The sequence below is a fragment of the Acinonyx jubatus genome, chromosome B1, assembly GCF_027475565.1.
Source record: "Acinonyx jubatus isolate Ajub_Pintada_27869175 chromosome B1, VMU_Ajub_asm_v1.0, whole genome shotgun sequence".
In the NCBI taxonomy this organism is placed as follows: domain Eukaryota; kingdom Metazoa; phylum Chordata; class Mammalia; order Carnivora; family Felidae; genus Acinonyx; species Acinonyx jubatus.
This window is the reverse complement of record NC_069382.1, coordinates 47799000-47815289: the sequence shown is the minus strand read 5'-3', so window position 1 is coordinate 47815289 and position 16290 is coordinate 47799000. Positions and strand designations below refer to the sequence as shown.

At 51.4% G+C, this 16290-nt stretch overlaps 1 protein-coding gene across 1 annotated transcript in view; it reads right to left on the bottom strand.

Moving 5' to 3' along the window:
- Positions 1 to 3145: 3145 nt before the first annotated feature.
- The window catches only part of SCARA3 (scavenger receptor class A member 3), a 50692-nt gene continuing 37547 nt past the window's right edge, over positions 3146 to 16290 (bottom strand). Inside the window, exon 6 of the mRNA XM_027070090.2 lies at positions 3146 to 4978. Within this exon, the coding sequence (XP_026925891.1) occupies positions 4527 to 4978 (452 nt within the window). The 3' untranslated portion in view covers positions 3146 to 4526. The remainder of the gene's footprint in view (positions 4979 to 16290) is intronic.

Sequence of the window (16290 nt, the reverse complement as noted above, 5' to 3'; positions counted from 1 at the left end):
CTCCAAAAACTTTCCATTTTGGGGTGCTTGGGTGACTCAGTCGGTTAAGCATCTGACTCTTGATTTTGGCTCAGGTCACGATCTCACAGTTCATGAGACAGAGCCCCCCTCGGGCTCTGTGCTGACAGCGCGGAGCCTGCTTGGGATTCTCTCTCTCTTCTTCTCCCCTACTCACGCTCTGGGTCTCAAAATAAATAAACATTAAAAAAAATAAAAACAAGGGGCTCCTGTGTGGCTCAGTTGGTTGAGCGTCTGACTCTTGATTTCAGCTCAGGTCATGATCCTGGGGTCACGGGATCAAGCCCCACATCAGGCTCTGTGCTGAGCACAGAGCCTGCTTAAGACTGTCTCTCTTCTCTCTCTTTCTCTCCCCCTCTGCCCCTGCTCATGTTCTCTCTTTCTCTAAAATAAATAGAATGAAAAAAATAAATAAAAATTAAAAAATAAAAACAAAACAAAACTTCCCATGTTGTACAACTCCTTACAGTGTCCCTCTCTTCACTAGATGGGGTACAGCCCGATTCAGTGAATCACTTGATAAAGCCAACTAGATCTTCAAATTTCATCAGCTGAATTTTTTTTTTTTATATATAGTATCCTCTTACTTAATCCCCTCAACGACCTCAGGAGGTAGGTGCAGTTGTAATCCCCATTTTACAGGGACGGAAACAGAAGCATAGAGAGGGTAACTTGCCCAAGGCTGTTTTAATAGAGGTACATCTAAAAACTCATTACCTATGTGACTTTGGGAAGCTAATCTCTCCAAACCTCCGCTTCCCCATCCGTAAAGGGGGAATAATAATAGTATATATGGATACAATAGCTGCATTACTAGTTGTAGCGAGGATTAGATGTGTGAATATATGTAAAGTGCTGGGTCACCTGGTTGGCTCAGTCGGAGGAGCGGGTAACTCTTGATCTCGGGGTTGTGAGTTCAAGCCCCACGTTGGGTGCAGAGATTATTACTTAATAAATAAGTAAATAAATGAACTTAAATTTTTTAAAATATATGTAGAATGCTTAGAATGGTATTCTGTTGCATAAGTCCCCCACTGGTGTCTGCTATTATTGTTGCTATGATTCTCCTTATTCCTTTATTGCCAACCACAGATTTATGGCCAGCTTCACTCAGAGCCAGTCTGGCTCTTCTGTCTCTAATTTGACCACAAGACTCTCTCCCTGTGTGGTCCCAGCCCACTGGATCAAGGTGGATCCTGGACGGACCCCCAGGGTTGGCAGTTCAATTGCTATCCTAGGGTTGGGAATGAGCAATCAAAGGACAGGGTCCTTGCGGGGGAGAGCAGTAACCCAGTTAAGCTGAGCCTTATGCACACAGAAGATGATGGTCAGGAGAAAGGGGACAGAGGGGAGCAGAGAGGTCAGTGGCCACCAAGAGAAGGTAAGAGACCAGTCACCCTCGGCAGTGAAGACAGAAGCCCGAGAGGCTGGCAGCCTCCCACGGGTAGCAAGCCCAAGACCCGGCTGTTCTTCAGCATCTGTAGCTCTGATTTTGCCTGCTGTGCCTATTTCATAAATACTCTCTCTCTTCCTTCCTCGGTAGGGCTTGAGAGGACTTCCCTGACCAGGGAAGGTGGAGGTATGCACCTGTGGGGGGCGGTGACAGCACAGGTGGGCTCAGGTGCGTGCCTCACCCTCACCTGCGAATCAAGCTGAACTTCACCCTCCAAATCACACAGCCGGGGATACTGGTGGCCAACAGTCTAGGACACATAAGTTTTCTTATGTCTTTATTCTTACATTATTGAGTCACTAGGTTTTTGTTGTTGATTTATTTTGAGAGAGAGAGAATGTGCACGCATGAGTGGGGGAGGGGCAGAGAGAGGGAGAGAGAGAGAGAATCCCAAGCAGGCTCTGCACGGTCAGTGCAGAGCCCGACACGGGGCTCGAACTCACGGACTGTGAGATCGTGATGTGAGCCGAAACCAAGAGTCAGATGCTTAAGCAACTGAGTCACCCAGGTGCCTCATCTGTGTCTAATTTATAAATTAAACGCTATCATCGGTATGTATATTTGGAAAAAAGGCAGAATACGTATGGGGTTCAGTACTATCTGTGGTTTCAGGCATCTAATGGGGGTCTTGGAACCCCTCACAGATAATGGGAGACTACTGTATAGCCTCTTGGTTTTGTTTCTGTGGAGAAACCTTACTAACACGCGATACTTCCCCCTCCCTTCCAAAAAACAAAATCGAAACAGGGCATAGGACTTGTACTGGGCTGTGTTTTACTAGCAAGTGAACATACTATGCTACCATAGACCGAATATTTGTGTCTCCCCCAAATTTATGTGTTGAAATCCCAACCTCCGCTGTGATGGAATTAGGAGGTGGGGTCTTTGGAAGGTGTTCAGGTCTTGAGGGTGGAGCCCTCATGAATGGGATTAGTGCCTTTAGAAAAGTGACCTCAGCGAGCTCCCTCTCCCCTCCTGCCATGTGAGGGCACAGTGAGCAGATGGCCATCTGTGAACCAGGAAGCAGGGCCTCACCAGGCCCTAAGTGTGCTGGCACCTTGATCGTGGACTTTCAGCCTCCAGAACTGGGAGAAATAAATGTCTGCCGTTTGTAAGTCACCAGTCTGTGGTATCCGGTTAGAATAGCCAAAATGGACTAAGACATGTGCTTTCAAAGCCAGCCCCCGAGGGCAGAGCTCCCTCCTACACTCTGGCTTCCTGGAGCAGACCTGGCTGATTCACAGGGGACCCAGCTGTCCTCTGTTTCCTGTGGATCCTGGAGAGGCAGGCTTTCGGGGGCAGATCTGGCCCGATCTCTTTCTGCTTTTCTGTTTTATCTGCAGACCAGGGAGGGTGAAGGTGTCACTCAGATTGTCTAGGGCTCCATTTAGCCTGTTGCAAGAATAATAGAACTCACCTTGTTTCTCACTGGGTTCCTGCTCTTTATGGGTGGTTCCCTCACATGCGCTTGGTCCTTGGCCCCCAGAGGACCGCTGTGAGTTCCTGCCACAGCTCCGTTCCTCTAGATTGAGGGGCAGGGGGTTAGGGCCAAACTCTACAGTGAATATCTAGGGGACCCTTCGTCCACCGGTTCCCCTTCAAAGTCCAAGTGAGGCAGAGCCCCTGAAGGCATTATGCCCCTGGTTGGGCAGAAAGGACCAGAAGACACCTCCCTCCTGGAAACAGCTCTTTACTGACTCAGTAATACTATATCGCATGATATCATATATAGACAGAATTACATGGCATGGGGGGGGGCAGGTGGGAGTGCAAACCAGTTGCACATATTACAGGAAGGGAGGTGGCATTAAGGCTTTTGGAATGAGGACAGAGGCTATTCTCTGAGTCAGGGTGGGGAGGGGACAGCTCCAGGCCCCCAGCCCAGGGGTGGTCGGGATCTGCCGAACACCAAGATAAGGCAGCTTTACCACAAGTTTAGCCTGTGGGCGGCCTTCACCCTGCTGGGGGAGCTTCCAGGGCTCCTTTCTGCCCTTGTGCACAGGAAGTTGGAGGTGACGAGGGATGGTGTCCTAGCGAGTCTCTTGTGGATGTTTGGGCCCTTCCCTCCTCGTCCAGTCTTCCCACCCAAGCCGAGAGGCCTCGGGCCATTCTGAGTCAGGGCAGGGTAAGGTCAGCAGGCAGCTGTGGGCAAGAGAGCCGGGGACAAGAGGGAAGAGCTGCTGTCGCCAGGCTTGGCCCTCCTCCAGCCTCCACAGAGCGGCCCGTCCCAGGAATGGAGCAGGCGGGCCAGCCTCAGATGGAGCAAGGGAGGCATCTTCACTCATGCCTCTGCCTCCCTTCTTCCAGCTTCCCAGCTGCTGGGCGCCACTCTGGGAGAATGTTCCAGGGCCTAGTCTCCCCATGCAGATGAAGCTCCTGCTTGGATTTCTCCCAAGATGCTCCTGAGAGAAGGAGGCAAGGATGAAGTGAGGAATTTTCTGGAGACAAGAAAAAATTGCTGAACTCATGAGAGCTCGGTGCCCAGAGCCCGAGAATGTGACTCAGGTGGAGTCCCTCCGTCCTGTGTGAGCTCCCGGGACGCTGCTCCCATGGTCATGAGGAGAGCGTTCTGGTCATCAAATCCACCTTGTCCCTAGAGTTTGAACCACATCCTTCAAAGGTTTTCCTGGGTCTTTTCAACCGCTGGGAGCCACGGGGAACTGTTAGCTAGGCTGGTTCCGAAGAAGCTGGAGAGCCAAGTTGGTCAACAATTCAGAAATAGAGTTAAGACCTTCCTCCCAAGGTAGCCACCTCCCTGGCAGGCTCAGTCACAGGAGAGGGGGGTCTTCTCCTGCCCTCTCCTCCTGCCCAGCCAGGGACACCCAGTTGGCCCCCCGGCCAGCAGGGAAATGTATGTGCGTGTGCGTGTGAGGGGCTGCTTTCTGTGGTACAGTCAGTACTGGGGAGCCCCGAGGTGCAGGGGCAGGCCAGGGAGAAGCCCCTTTGGGATCAAAGAACCACAACTGTCTGTAAGGGTGGCTTTCTGGGGTGGGGGCTTGCCATGCCCTGAGGCCCTTCCCGGCATTTGGTGCAGCAGTGTCTGGGCCTGGGGCCCTTAGTAGCGGCTCTGGCTTCCTGGTGGGCCTGGGGGCCCTGGGAGGCCAGGGGGCCCCTGGATCCCTGGTTCACCCTTAAGCCCCATGGGCCCCCGCTGGCCTGGTGACCCTGTCTTGCCAGCAATCCCTGGCTTTCCCTGAGGCCCTGAGGGCCCTGGAGACCCTGGGGGCCCCTCTGGCCCTGGGGGCCCCATGTCCCCTTTCAGGCCTGGCTGTCCTCTTGGGCCTCCAGTTCCAAAACTGCCCTTTGAGCCTTTGAGGCCTGGGAAACCCCGAAGGCCAACCGGTCCCCTTTCCCCCATGGGTCCTGTGTCTCCAGGCTGCCCCTGAGGACCCTGGGGTCCCGGGGGCCCCAAGCTGCCAGGGTCTCCTTTCGGTCCTCTGCTGCCACCAGGCCCTTTCGTGCCCGTGTCTCCTTTGAGTCCTCTTGGTCCGGGGGGGCCGGGGGCACCTAGGGTCAGAGAGAGGAAGGGAGAAGTCAGTCCATGACGGGCAGCTCTCACGAGGCTCTCCCACCAAGGAGACACAGCACAGGCCAGGCCACAGTGACAGCCTGAGGGTTAGCTAGACCCAAAGGCCAGGCCTGCCGCCTGCGAGCTCTGGGAGCTCGGGCCCATTATGTGACTTCCCTAAGTCAGCCGAACCACCTGTGAGGAGGGGACCCTGAGATAATGCGGGTAAGTGTCTGGCAGGAGGTCTGGGGCACCGTGAGAACTCACTGTTCTGACTTCAGGGCTTGCCCATCGTTCCCCACGTGCACTCAAGCTGGGAACTGGGAGAGCTGAACAGCTCTGGGAAAAGGCCAACACTGGCCAGGACTGTCTGTCCCGGTCTGGAGGCCGCCTGGCCTTCTGCTTGAGTCTTTGACTCAACCCCCTGCCCCGCCCTCATCTCAACCTCAGGCTTTTGCCCATGACCATTCTGCATCTGGGGCCAGGGATGGAGTCAAGTGACACGGGGGACGAAAACCAAAAAAGTGAGGCAGGAGAAACAGACCCCTTTGCAGGGTTAGTGTGTGGGCACAACAGCCCAGAGAAAGGATGGCTCCTCCAGGAGGCTCACCCTGACCACTCTGAGCTCCTGAGGCTGCCACTTGCTGAATCTTTCAATTGACGTGTGGAAAAAGAAGTCACCGTACCGTGAAAGCAAACCCTCAGTGCCTTTCTGGTAGACCCTGCTAGACTATGGAGCCTCTGGAAGAGGCTGAGGGCCACAGCTCACAGCCCCTGCCCTGGGCATGGAGCCTGGCACATGGCAGTGAAAACTCAGAATATGCTTGAAAAGAATGATTCACCAAATAGCTGTGGACTCCTTGCTCCCACCTGGCTCTGGCCTAGCGCCTGGGGGAGAGGCCAAGATGAAGACATGGTCTGTCCTTAAAGAACCCTTCTTAGTTCCCAAGCCAGGGGTTGGAAGACTTTAATATGCTTCTGACTATGTAGATCTGAGAGTCACCAGCTCCCAGAGCTGTACGAACCCTCAGGGCACAAAGCAGAGTGTGGCCGTCGCTCTGCCCCAAGGCATCTCTGAATTCCTGGAGGAAAGGGGACTCGTTGGCCTCATGAGGATCATGCAGCAAAGGCACAGCAGCGACCTGGCTTTTTTCAGTGGTCTCAGCAAAGGGTACTGGTACAGAATTCTCCCTGAGAATTCTGCTGCTACATCATTCTTGCAAAAGACTTCTGGCATTTTCAAGCTAGGTGAGAGCCAGTCCAATTCCTGCCTTTCACAGAGGAGGCAACTAACACCCAGAGAGGTGAAGCAGTCCCCTCAGGGGCCCCTGAGCAGAAACCAGAACCCAGGTGGGCCTCTCAGAGAGGAGGGATCCTGCAGCCTGGAGCAGGGAGCCCTGCCAGTGGCCATGACCCAGGTCTGCGGTGTCCGGGCTCTGCCCCAGCTAATGAAGATGCCACTGCTGTTAATCCTGGCTGATGCTACCTGCTTACGCCTCCCCCGTCCCCAGCACCCTCTCCCCACTCCCCACCCCTGTTGCTCCCTGTGGGTCTGCTTCCCAGAGGGTTCTGTGGATCAGTGAATACGGTCCTCTTAAGCTCTAAACTGGGATCTAAATGGGAAACTGGAGCCCAGACAGAGTCAGCCCCATGAGGGCCAATAAAAACCTTCCAGCCGTTCCCTGCCCCCGCCTGCCCATGCCCACCTCCCCCCCCCACAGGGGCATGCAGCCCTGTGTGGGCTCGGCTCACGTGGCGTGCCAGCTGCACAGGCTGGGATTCCGTCATGGGGCCAGCGGGGACAGGGGTGGGGTGGCTGGCGGTGCAGCAGACCTGCCAGGGAGCAGCCAGGAGGCAGGACCTGCTCTTCGGTCTGCAGAGGCCCCTGAAGCCCCCCCAGCCGCCTCCCCCCCCACCCGCACCAGGCAGCTGGAACAACCTGGTACAGAGAGGTGCCCACCAAGGGACTGCCTCCCCCAGCCTGGCAGGACTTGCTGGGAATCGGCAGAGCCATGGCGCCGGTCTCCGCCCCAGCTCTGGCCTTGGCACCTGGGCCTGCTGAGGTTGGAAAAACAGAGCCATTCAGAGGTGGAGGGGCCCCTGGAGGATGGGTGGATGGGTGGATGGGTGGGAGTCAGGGGGCCCTGGAGCGACGTTGGGCAAATTCCTGCCCACTCTGGAGCTCAGGCCCTCATGGATAAAATTGAGAGTTGTACTTCAGTTCCTGAGGGCCCCTGGAGCTTCCCCCCCCCCACCCCTCCCCCTGCCTCTGTCCTTGCCCTCTGGCCTGCTTCTTTGGGCTCACCCACTGCCCACCCCAAGATACAGCTCCCCGGTTCTTCATTCTCTCCCCTTACAACCACTTCCGTGGCTTCCTCTCTTGTCCCCGGGGTGAATGGGTCCACGATCCCCATTTCCAGCGTCGACCCAGGAAAAGCATGAGAAGTCTCATCCCGACGAAGTTGCCCTGCTCTGAGCAGCCCCCAGGTCCAGTGGGAGCCCCGTCACTCTCTCCCCAGGACCCCGGCCTGCCCGTGTCGTCTGCATCAGGTGCCCTCTCTGCCCTTACTCGAGGGGCAGAGCAGCTAGCTGCGAGGGTTGCCAGGGGTCTCTATGCCAGCAGTGAGGGAGAGAAAGAGGGTGAGGGCCTCTCTTCTGCCCCTTCCCACCCGCCCTCACGGCCTCCTCTTCCTGGGGAAGCTCTTGGCGGCTTCCCTGGATGGGGAAGGCCGGGGTCCACATGCCCGGGCGGAAGGTGTGTGCAGAAGCCTGGGTCACACTACGCACCTCACTGCCCCAGGAGTGCAGCCCTCAGCACGTGTGGAAGGAGAACTTCAGGGAAATGGGTGACCTCACTTTCCACACCCCTCCCCATCACGGCTGGCACTACTGACCCCATCTCTGAGCACATGGAAAGGGGTCCTAGACAGTCACTTTGAGGACATCAGGTGGGGTGGCCTCGTCTGGGGCTACTGACAGGAGCCTCTGTTGCAGACAAGGCATCAGGGGCCAGTGACAACCCTGCGACATCCCTGCCCACTCTCTGACTTCTCTGGGACCTGCCTTCTCTCGGAGAAGGGAAGGGCAATGAGAGTGCCAGCATCTGTCTACTGAGTCTCTCCTGTGTCCTTTGTATACTGAAATTGTTGTCCCATTTTACAGATGAGACAATGTGGTGCAGAGGGTGACATCTTACCCAAGATCATCGGCCAGTAAGGGGTAGAGACAGGACTCAAAGCCGGGCCTGAAGCTCTGTCCCCCTACCCTGCTGCCTCGGGTCCTCATTACCGTGTGGCTGGGCTCCTGGCCCTTTCCCTGCCCCCGCCCTGCCTGTCCCAGGGAGGGTCCACACAGTGTGGGGAAGGGTAACATGAAAGGCTGTCTTCCCCAGGTAAGCTGGTCCCTCCCAGCCATGAATCATGCTGTGGGACCTGGGTCTAGCCTGGGAGGAAGTCAACAGCCCTGGCTTTCGTCGTTAGTTTAGGGGCAAGGAATGTGGACAGAGGTTGACAGAGTATCTGCTCTGCGGGAAGGCGTGCCACTGACACAGCCCATTATCAGATCGGGATACCAGCAGGGCTGCAGGGCAAAGGAGGGGAGGGCTCAATCCTGCTCACGGCGGAATTCAAATGCTGTGGGGAGCGTTTAAAGCAAAGGAGGAAAGTGAGCAGTGTGGCTGAGGGGCAGGGTTGTGGGAGAGGAACGGAGCACCCTGGAGTCCCGGGGAGGCCCATAATTACTCAGGAAGCCGGGGACTATAATTAGGCCATCCTGGCCCATTAGGGTCGAGCCACAACTGACTGCATGTCTGGGACAAGTAGGTGGTCTGCACTGGGAACCCGGAGGAGGTGGAGGTGGGGGTGAGCAGAAGTACTGAGTCTGTCAGTGCCCAACACTCCCCACCCATGGGTGGGGTAATGCGTGGGCAGGAGGGGCCCGCAGTCCATCTCCCAGTCCAAAGCAACAGGCCAGCTTACGAGGACGGAAGGAAACAGAAACGGAATGGGCGACTCTTGAAAGGCCATGGAAGGAAGGCACACTGGCCTGGGCTTTGGGGGACCCTGGTTTGAGTCCCAGGTCTGGTATTAACCAATTGGATGCCTGGGTAAGTCTCTGTCCCTCTTGGGAGCTCAGGCTTCCCTCTGTTCAGTGAATATACTGGCCTAAGTCAGGGACTCTCAATACCGGCTGTTGTTACCTGAGGAACATTGAAAAAATGACAATGGACTTCCACTTCTGTGATGCACTAGATTGTAACAGACGAAACTTCCCACTGAGAATAATCCGAATCATCAGATCAAATACCAAGACATACTCCTGATGGCTTTGGAGGGAGATCAAAGGCCAAAATCACAGGGAGAAGGGAGGCTCATGGAAGTCAGCCTGGCAGTCTTTGGCACTTGCCTTCTCAAGGCATTTGTTGATGAGTGATCAGTTTGAGCAGAGAAGCTGAGAAGCCAAACAAAACGCTGCAGCCATCAGGCTGAGAAGCTGAGTAGGGCTTTCAGTGGCTTCACTGGGGCTGGGGTGGAAGGATGCCAAGATTAAGGAGAAGAGGGGATCGTGTGTGCATTTGCACAGGGCAGAGAGACTGAGCAGAGCGTTCAGCTTCGTTCATTTAGTCTTATGGTGCCGGGGAGACAAGAATTGGCGTTCAAGACAGACAAGGTGATAGGGCCCTAGTAAACGCTCCTCCAGGACCAAGTGCTGTGAGCATGAGTGTGTATCAGAAATAGGCCAAACGTCACCTTTCTTGCCCACCCTCTGCTTCTAGCCTTGTTTATGCCTTCATTCTGCCTTCACTGAGCAAATGTTTCCTGAGTGCCTTCCAAGAGCAGGCACTCTGCTGGGTACTTGATGAGGGAGACAAGTAGCCCATCAACAAGAAAATTAGATTCAGAATCATCCCTTAAATTAGGGCAGCCTTTTATATTTTATAAAAATTGTTCACACCCACTGTTAACAATGATACTCACAACTACCCCATGGGATATAAGCAAGGGAGGTATTAATATTCCTATTTGTGGATGAGGAAGTTGAATTGAAAGTAGCTAGTGGCCAAAAGCCTTATCCAAGGTCACTCAGCTAATAAGCAATGATGGTTTCCTGTTTTCAATTTCCAAATAATAGTCCTAGCACAGACGCTGTCTAACACAGACACAGAAATCATCCTACAGAGCAGGAAGAGAGAAATACTCTTTTTTTTTTTTAAGTTTACTTATTTATTTTGACAGAGAGAGAGAAAAAAATAGCAGGGGAGGGGCAGAGAGAGACAGGGAGAGAGAACCCCAAGCAGGCTTCGCACTGACAGCATAGAACCCGACATGGGGCTCGAACCCATGAACCGTGAGATCATGACCTGAACTGAAACCAAGAGTTGGACGCTTAACCAACTGAGCCACCCAGGTGCCCCAAAGACAGAAATATTCTATGAGAGGCACACACACTATGGAAGTACCACAGACTTTCTGTTGAGCAAGTTGAACTGGAAGAGGTCTCAGAGAACAGCTGGTCTTATCCTTTCACTTACTGATGAAGAACAAAAATAAAAAACAGAGGTTTAGAAAGATTAAGTGATTCTGCCTACAGACTCCGAGCAAATTAGAAGTCAGACTTCTTTCCCATGTAGTTTAAGAGCTCCAGCCCTTCAGTCAGCACTTGGCACCTTCCACACTGGCTGTGGTCCTTGCTGTCCCACCCCGTTTATTCTAGAGAGCAGCTCAGTTCCAGCCTGGGGGAGACCTCACTGCCAGCTCCAACATGAGAGACTGTCAGCACCTGTCTATGCCTGAAAGAATGAGTAACAAGCTCCTGTAGGAAAGGATGCACATTTTGTACCTGAAATTTTCTCTCAGATGAGAAAGGTTTTACATGAGGTGCTTTAACAACCATGAGGAGTTTGAACAGAAATTCAGAGGTTGAACCAAGAGTCAGATGTAGCTGAAACAAATATCTTACCTTGCTCTCCAGCTAAGATGAGGTCCTCAGATGAGGACTCTGTCATTATTAGGACAGGAACAAATATAAATTCCCATGCCTCTTGTTGGGTTATACTTAGAATGGGGTTCTTAAATGGTTCCCCTGCCAACACTTTGAGTATCATCTCCCTCTTTGCAACTCTCTGCCCCACACCCTACACCTAGGCAGGACCTGAGGGGAGGTGCCTTTTTGGTATCTGAGAGCTTACGCTCTCAGTGTCTCCTCTTCTGGCTGCACCCTGAAAGTGCGCACCTCAGAGCCATGACAAGGGGTCAAAATTTAAAATCACAGTGTGACCTTGAGCTCGTGCCTTAACCTTTCCCAGTCTCAGGTCACCTTCTTGTAAAATAAAGACACTGCCTTGTCTACTGCACAAAGGTTGTTGTGAGGCTGAAACAAAACGAAGTCTGTGAATGGGCTTTGTCATTGGGAAAGCTTTATATTTCATTGGTTCTTAGGCTGAACGCAACAAAAATACAGAGGATAAACTGTAAGAACCCCCTGATAATGCCTTTTCTAGAACAATGCAGCCTAGAGGATGTATCCTAGAGCTACATATTTTAGACAAAATACTGGGGGGATGTTTCAGTTACCCAAGAAACATTCAGTACTTGGCTTTGTTGCAAAAATATGACAGCAGGTCAACAAGATGTACTTCCATCCCCCCCAACACCACCAATTTAGATTGAATAAAAAATTAACCCTCGTGGCAGTAGAAATGCTCAATGATGTAAAATAAAGGCAATATAGGTTTGAGACTAAATGATTAAAGCAAAATAGAGAATCAGAGAGGTTGGCTCCAAGTCTGTGCTCTGCAGAGAGAACAGAGCTGTCTGGGATTGTGGGGCCCTCCCTCCTTCCTCCTTAGAGCTCCCCTAGATTATCAGGCCCAGATATTTGCCCCCTTCCCCCACCAAATGTAAGCCATAAATTCTGGAACTGGCAGATCTCAGTGGCTAACTAATTTTATTCTCTAGAGCCAAGATTGGTTATATTTTCAGGTCGAACCCTCTTCCTGCAAAGACACACAATTCCTTGGGAAGGGTCCAGGGAACCTGGGTAGAGCCATCCAGATTCCTAGTATAAACGAATTCTGATTAGGAGTCTTTGGGACTATTTTCCAGGAGAAAAACTGTTGGAAATACTGCTGTGAAAGAGTAGAATGAAAAAGTAATAGCATTTGTTAGGGATTGAATTTTGTCCCCTCAACATTCATAGACTGAAGTCCTAGCCCCTGGGGAATATGACCTTCCTTAGAGACAGGGTCTTCACAGAAGTAATCAATTTTTAAAAAATTTTTTTTAACATTTATTTATTTTTGAGACAGAGAGAGCATGAACAGGGGAGGGTCAGAGAAAGAGGGAGACACAGAATCTGAAACAGGCTCCAGGCTCTGAGCTGTCAGCACAGAGCCCGACGCGGGGCTTGAACCCACGGACCGCGAGATCATGACCTGAGCCGAAGTCAGACGCTTAACCGACTGAGCCACCCAGGCGCCCCAGAAGTAATCAATTTTAAATGCAGCCATTAGGTAACCCCTACTCCAATATGACTGGCTTCCCGAGGAAAAGGGGAAACTGAACACAGAGACAGAAATGCACAGAGAGAAGATGAAGAGATGAGGGAGAAAAGGGCCATCTATCAGCCACCGCCTGGAACAGAGCCTTCCCTCACGGCCCTCAGAAGGACCCAACTTTGCCGACACTTGAACTCAGACCTCTGGCCTCCAGAGCTGCGAGACAGTACGTTTCGGTGGTTTAAGCCACTCAGTCTGCGGTACTTTGTAACAGCAGCTGGAGCAGACTAATACAGTGCTCATTTCAGAATGAAATCCTCATAAGCAGAAGCCATAAAGCATGATTTGAAGGAGTGGGCCAGGCAACCCACCTTTGGTATGGAATCTAGGGGTAGGCTGGGGATGGAGGTTCCCCACGGGGAAGAAGAGGTCAGCCCCTTGCTGGGGAAATTGATGGGGACTAGACAGGAGTGCATTGCAGAAACTACACTGGGCAGACTGCTGTCACCAAGAAGCAGCTGCTTCAGTTGCTCAGGTGCTTTTAGAGGCACAGGGTTATGTGACTTTGGAGAAGGCTGTTCAAGGCAGCTTGCAACTATGGATCTGAACTGCCTTGAATTTGAATCCTGTGTCCATTCCTTGACAGCTGTGTGAACCTGGCTAGACCTCATGTGGTATCCAGTTCTTCACTGCAGGCTTTTTGGGTTCACGGTTTCAGGGATCGTGGGAATGAAAGGAGATAATGTGTATGCCATAGGCTTCCCCCATGATCTTTGCATGCGTTGCCCCCTCTACCTGGAACCCTTCTGTTCATCCATGCTGACCCTGCTATATCTAACTTATTCCTCCTTCTTTTTCAGGTGTCTCAGTTCAGATGTCACCTCTGATGGTTAATTTCATGTATCAACTTGACTGGGCCATAGGGTGTCCAGATATTTGGTCAGACATTATTCCGGGTATGCCTGTGAGGGTGTTTGGGGATGAGATTAATATCTGGATCAGTAGACTGAGGAAATCCCCAATGTGGGTGAGCCTCACTCAGTCAGTTGAAGGCCTTGATAGAACAAAAAGCCTATGGGGTGCCTGGGTGGCTCAGTCGGTTGAGTGTCCGACTTCAGGTCATGACCTCAGTGTCCATGAGTTCGAGCCCCGCATCAGGCTGTGTGCTGACAGCTCAGAGCCTGGAGCCTGCTTTGGATTCTGTGTCTCCCCCTCTCTCTGCCCCCCACCCCCACCCCCGCTCACTCTCTGTCTCTGTCTCTCTCAAAAATAAATAAAAACATTAAAAAAAAATTTTTTTTTTAAAGCCTAAGAGGGAATCCCTCCTACCTGACTGCTTCAAGTGAGGACTTCAGCTCTTTCCTTCCTTTGGGTTTGAACTGAAACCATTGGCTCTTCCTGGGTCTTGAGGCTGCCAGCCTTCAGCCTGCAACTACATCATCAGCTCTCCTGGGTCTCAGGCTTTTGGACTCAGATTGGAATTAAACCATTGGCTCTCCCAGGTCTTTTGCTTGCTGACTCACCCTGCAGATCTTGGGCTTTGCTGGTTTCTATAATTATGTGAGCCACCTCCTTCAATCCCTTATAGTAAATCAATTTCTTTCAGACATCCTAATGGACAGGATATATATATCCTGCTGGTTGGTTCTGTTTCTCTGGAGAATCTTGACTAATACAGATTGTGGTACCAAGAGCAAGTATAAAGGAACAGAATTTTAAAGATGAATGTTCTAAATTGATCTGGGATTTCTGGAACTGACTCTAATTTAAGATTTAAAGATGCTAATGACTTTATTTCTAGTAGTAAAGACAGCCTAATAGTCCAAGGCATGATCTGGCAACAAAGATATGCAAAGTATTGGGGACTGATACTTTCGAACATTTTTTGTCAAAGTAACGAGTATAATGAGATTGGTTGCTCCTAATGTTACTGGACAAAGTGAGGCAATAAAAAGTTGACCTTGGGGATTCAAATTCCCAGCTCAAGTGTCACATAAATGACCTGAAAGCTTCCATGTCTGCCCTGAATGAGACCTTTATTTCCTGTGGCCATGGGGTTGAGATTGCTGCAAATCTAACTTACAATCTCATCCTGTAACTGGCTGAATTGCAATGCAGGCTGAATTCCCAGCTTCCCAGGGCATCCGCTCTTAAAGTAAAGGCATTCGCTGGGAAGCAATGGTATCCTGAAAGTTGGAATGGGGATATGTGGGAAGACCTTGATGGAGCTGGGGACACTAGACCCCTAAATTCTGATAAGTCATCTTTGACAGCGGAAGCAGTTCCCCCACACCCAGTAAAAGTGGCCTCTCAACCCCTGTCTGAAGCCCTCATGGCCTGAGGAAAGGGCAGTGGCCTGCCCTGAGGCACTGCCAAGCAAGACAATGATGATTCTCCTGAGGACCCACCGCCACCACCCCCCCTTTGCTTCTAGACCTATAGCTAGACTCAGTTCTCAGCAGGCCCTTAAAGGTGAGGCACAAAGTGTGACCCATGAGGAGATGTGCTACACTCCAAAGGAACTACCTGAGTTTTTAAATTTATACAGATAGGAATCTGGGGGATATTTGTGGTAATGGATCCTAAAGGTGTGGAGATAATGGTAAAAGGAACATAACATTGCATCGGGCAGAATTTATTGATAGGGGCTCACTAAGCAGGGATTCTGCATCTAATATTGCATCTTGGGGAGTGAGAAAGGCTCTAACAGTTAGTTTGGTTGGTTGGCTGAGACATGGGCCAAAAGACCCACAGTGAGTGAGTTAGAAATGCTGGATCTCATTGGTTTTATGTAAAGAAAGGGATTCAAAGAATGAGAGAAGCTGGGACGTTGGAGTGGATTTGTCATCTGGGACCTACTCACCCACCCTGGGAAGGTCCAGAAGACGTGCCTTTCACCACGACTGTGAGAAATAAATCTGTAAGGAGAGTCTTAGAAGCCTTGAGGAGTTTTCTGATTGCTCTCTTCTGCAGGCAGACCGTACAAGGGGGAACTTTTGTCACTCAACTGGGAAACCTAACCATAATGGGAGTGATTGGGTCTCGGGGTGGCAGATACCTAACGGTGGCACTCAACTGGCCAACACAAGGAGAGCATGGATACTGTAATAGCAAAGTCAACACGGTAATCAGAATAGGCTGACATGCACAGACCCATGGTGTTAGCTAGTTGATCATGGTGTACCTAGAAGTGAAATAGATAGGAAGCCTACTAAATTCTTACTTGTTTTGTATAAGCAGAGAAGTTCCAGGTCAAGTGAATAAAAGTCTAATCCAAATCATAAAAATAGCCATGGCTCCTCAGTCAATTCTCAGACTTGAGCCAGTTTACAAATCCAGAACTACTTGAATGAAAGGGAAGCTGGGTACCCTTGAGGAAGGACCCTAGTATTTATACTGTTAATCTTCCCAGCCTTCCCCAAGGGGACCTACACCTTTTTTTTGTTTTGTTTTTTTTGTTTTTTTACCAGGATAACTGTGCACCGGGGCAGAGAAAATAATCAGCCCTTCTGGGGACTACTAGACACTGGCTCTGAACTGACACTGATTCCAAGAGACCCAAATGTCACTGTGGCCCTCCAGTCAGAGTAGGGGCTTATGGAGGTCAGGTGATCAACGGGGTTTTAGCACAGATCTGTCTCATGTGAGGCCCACTGGGTCCCTGAATTCACCCTGTGGTTGTTTCCCCAGTTCTGGAATGCATAATTGAAATAGACATCCTACCTACGAGCTGGTAGAATCCCCACATTGGTTCCCCAGCCTATGAAGTAAGGGATATCATGGTGGGAAAGGCCAACCAGAAGCCACTAGAATTGC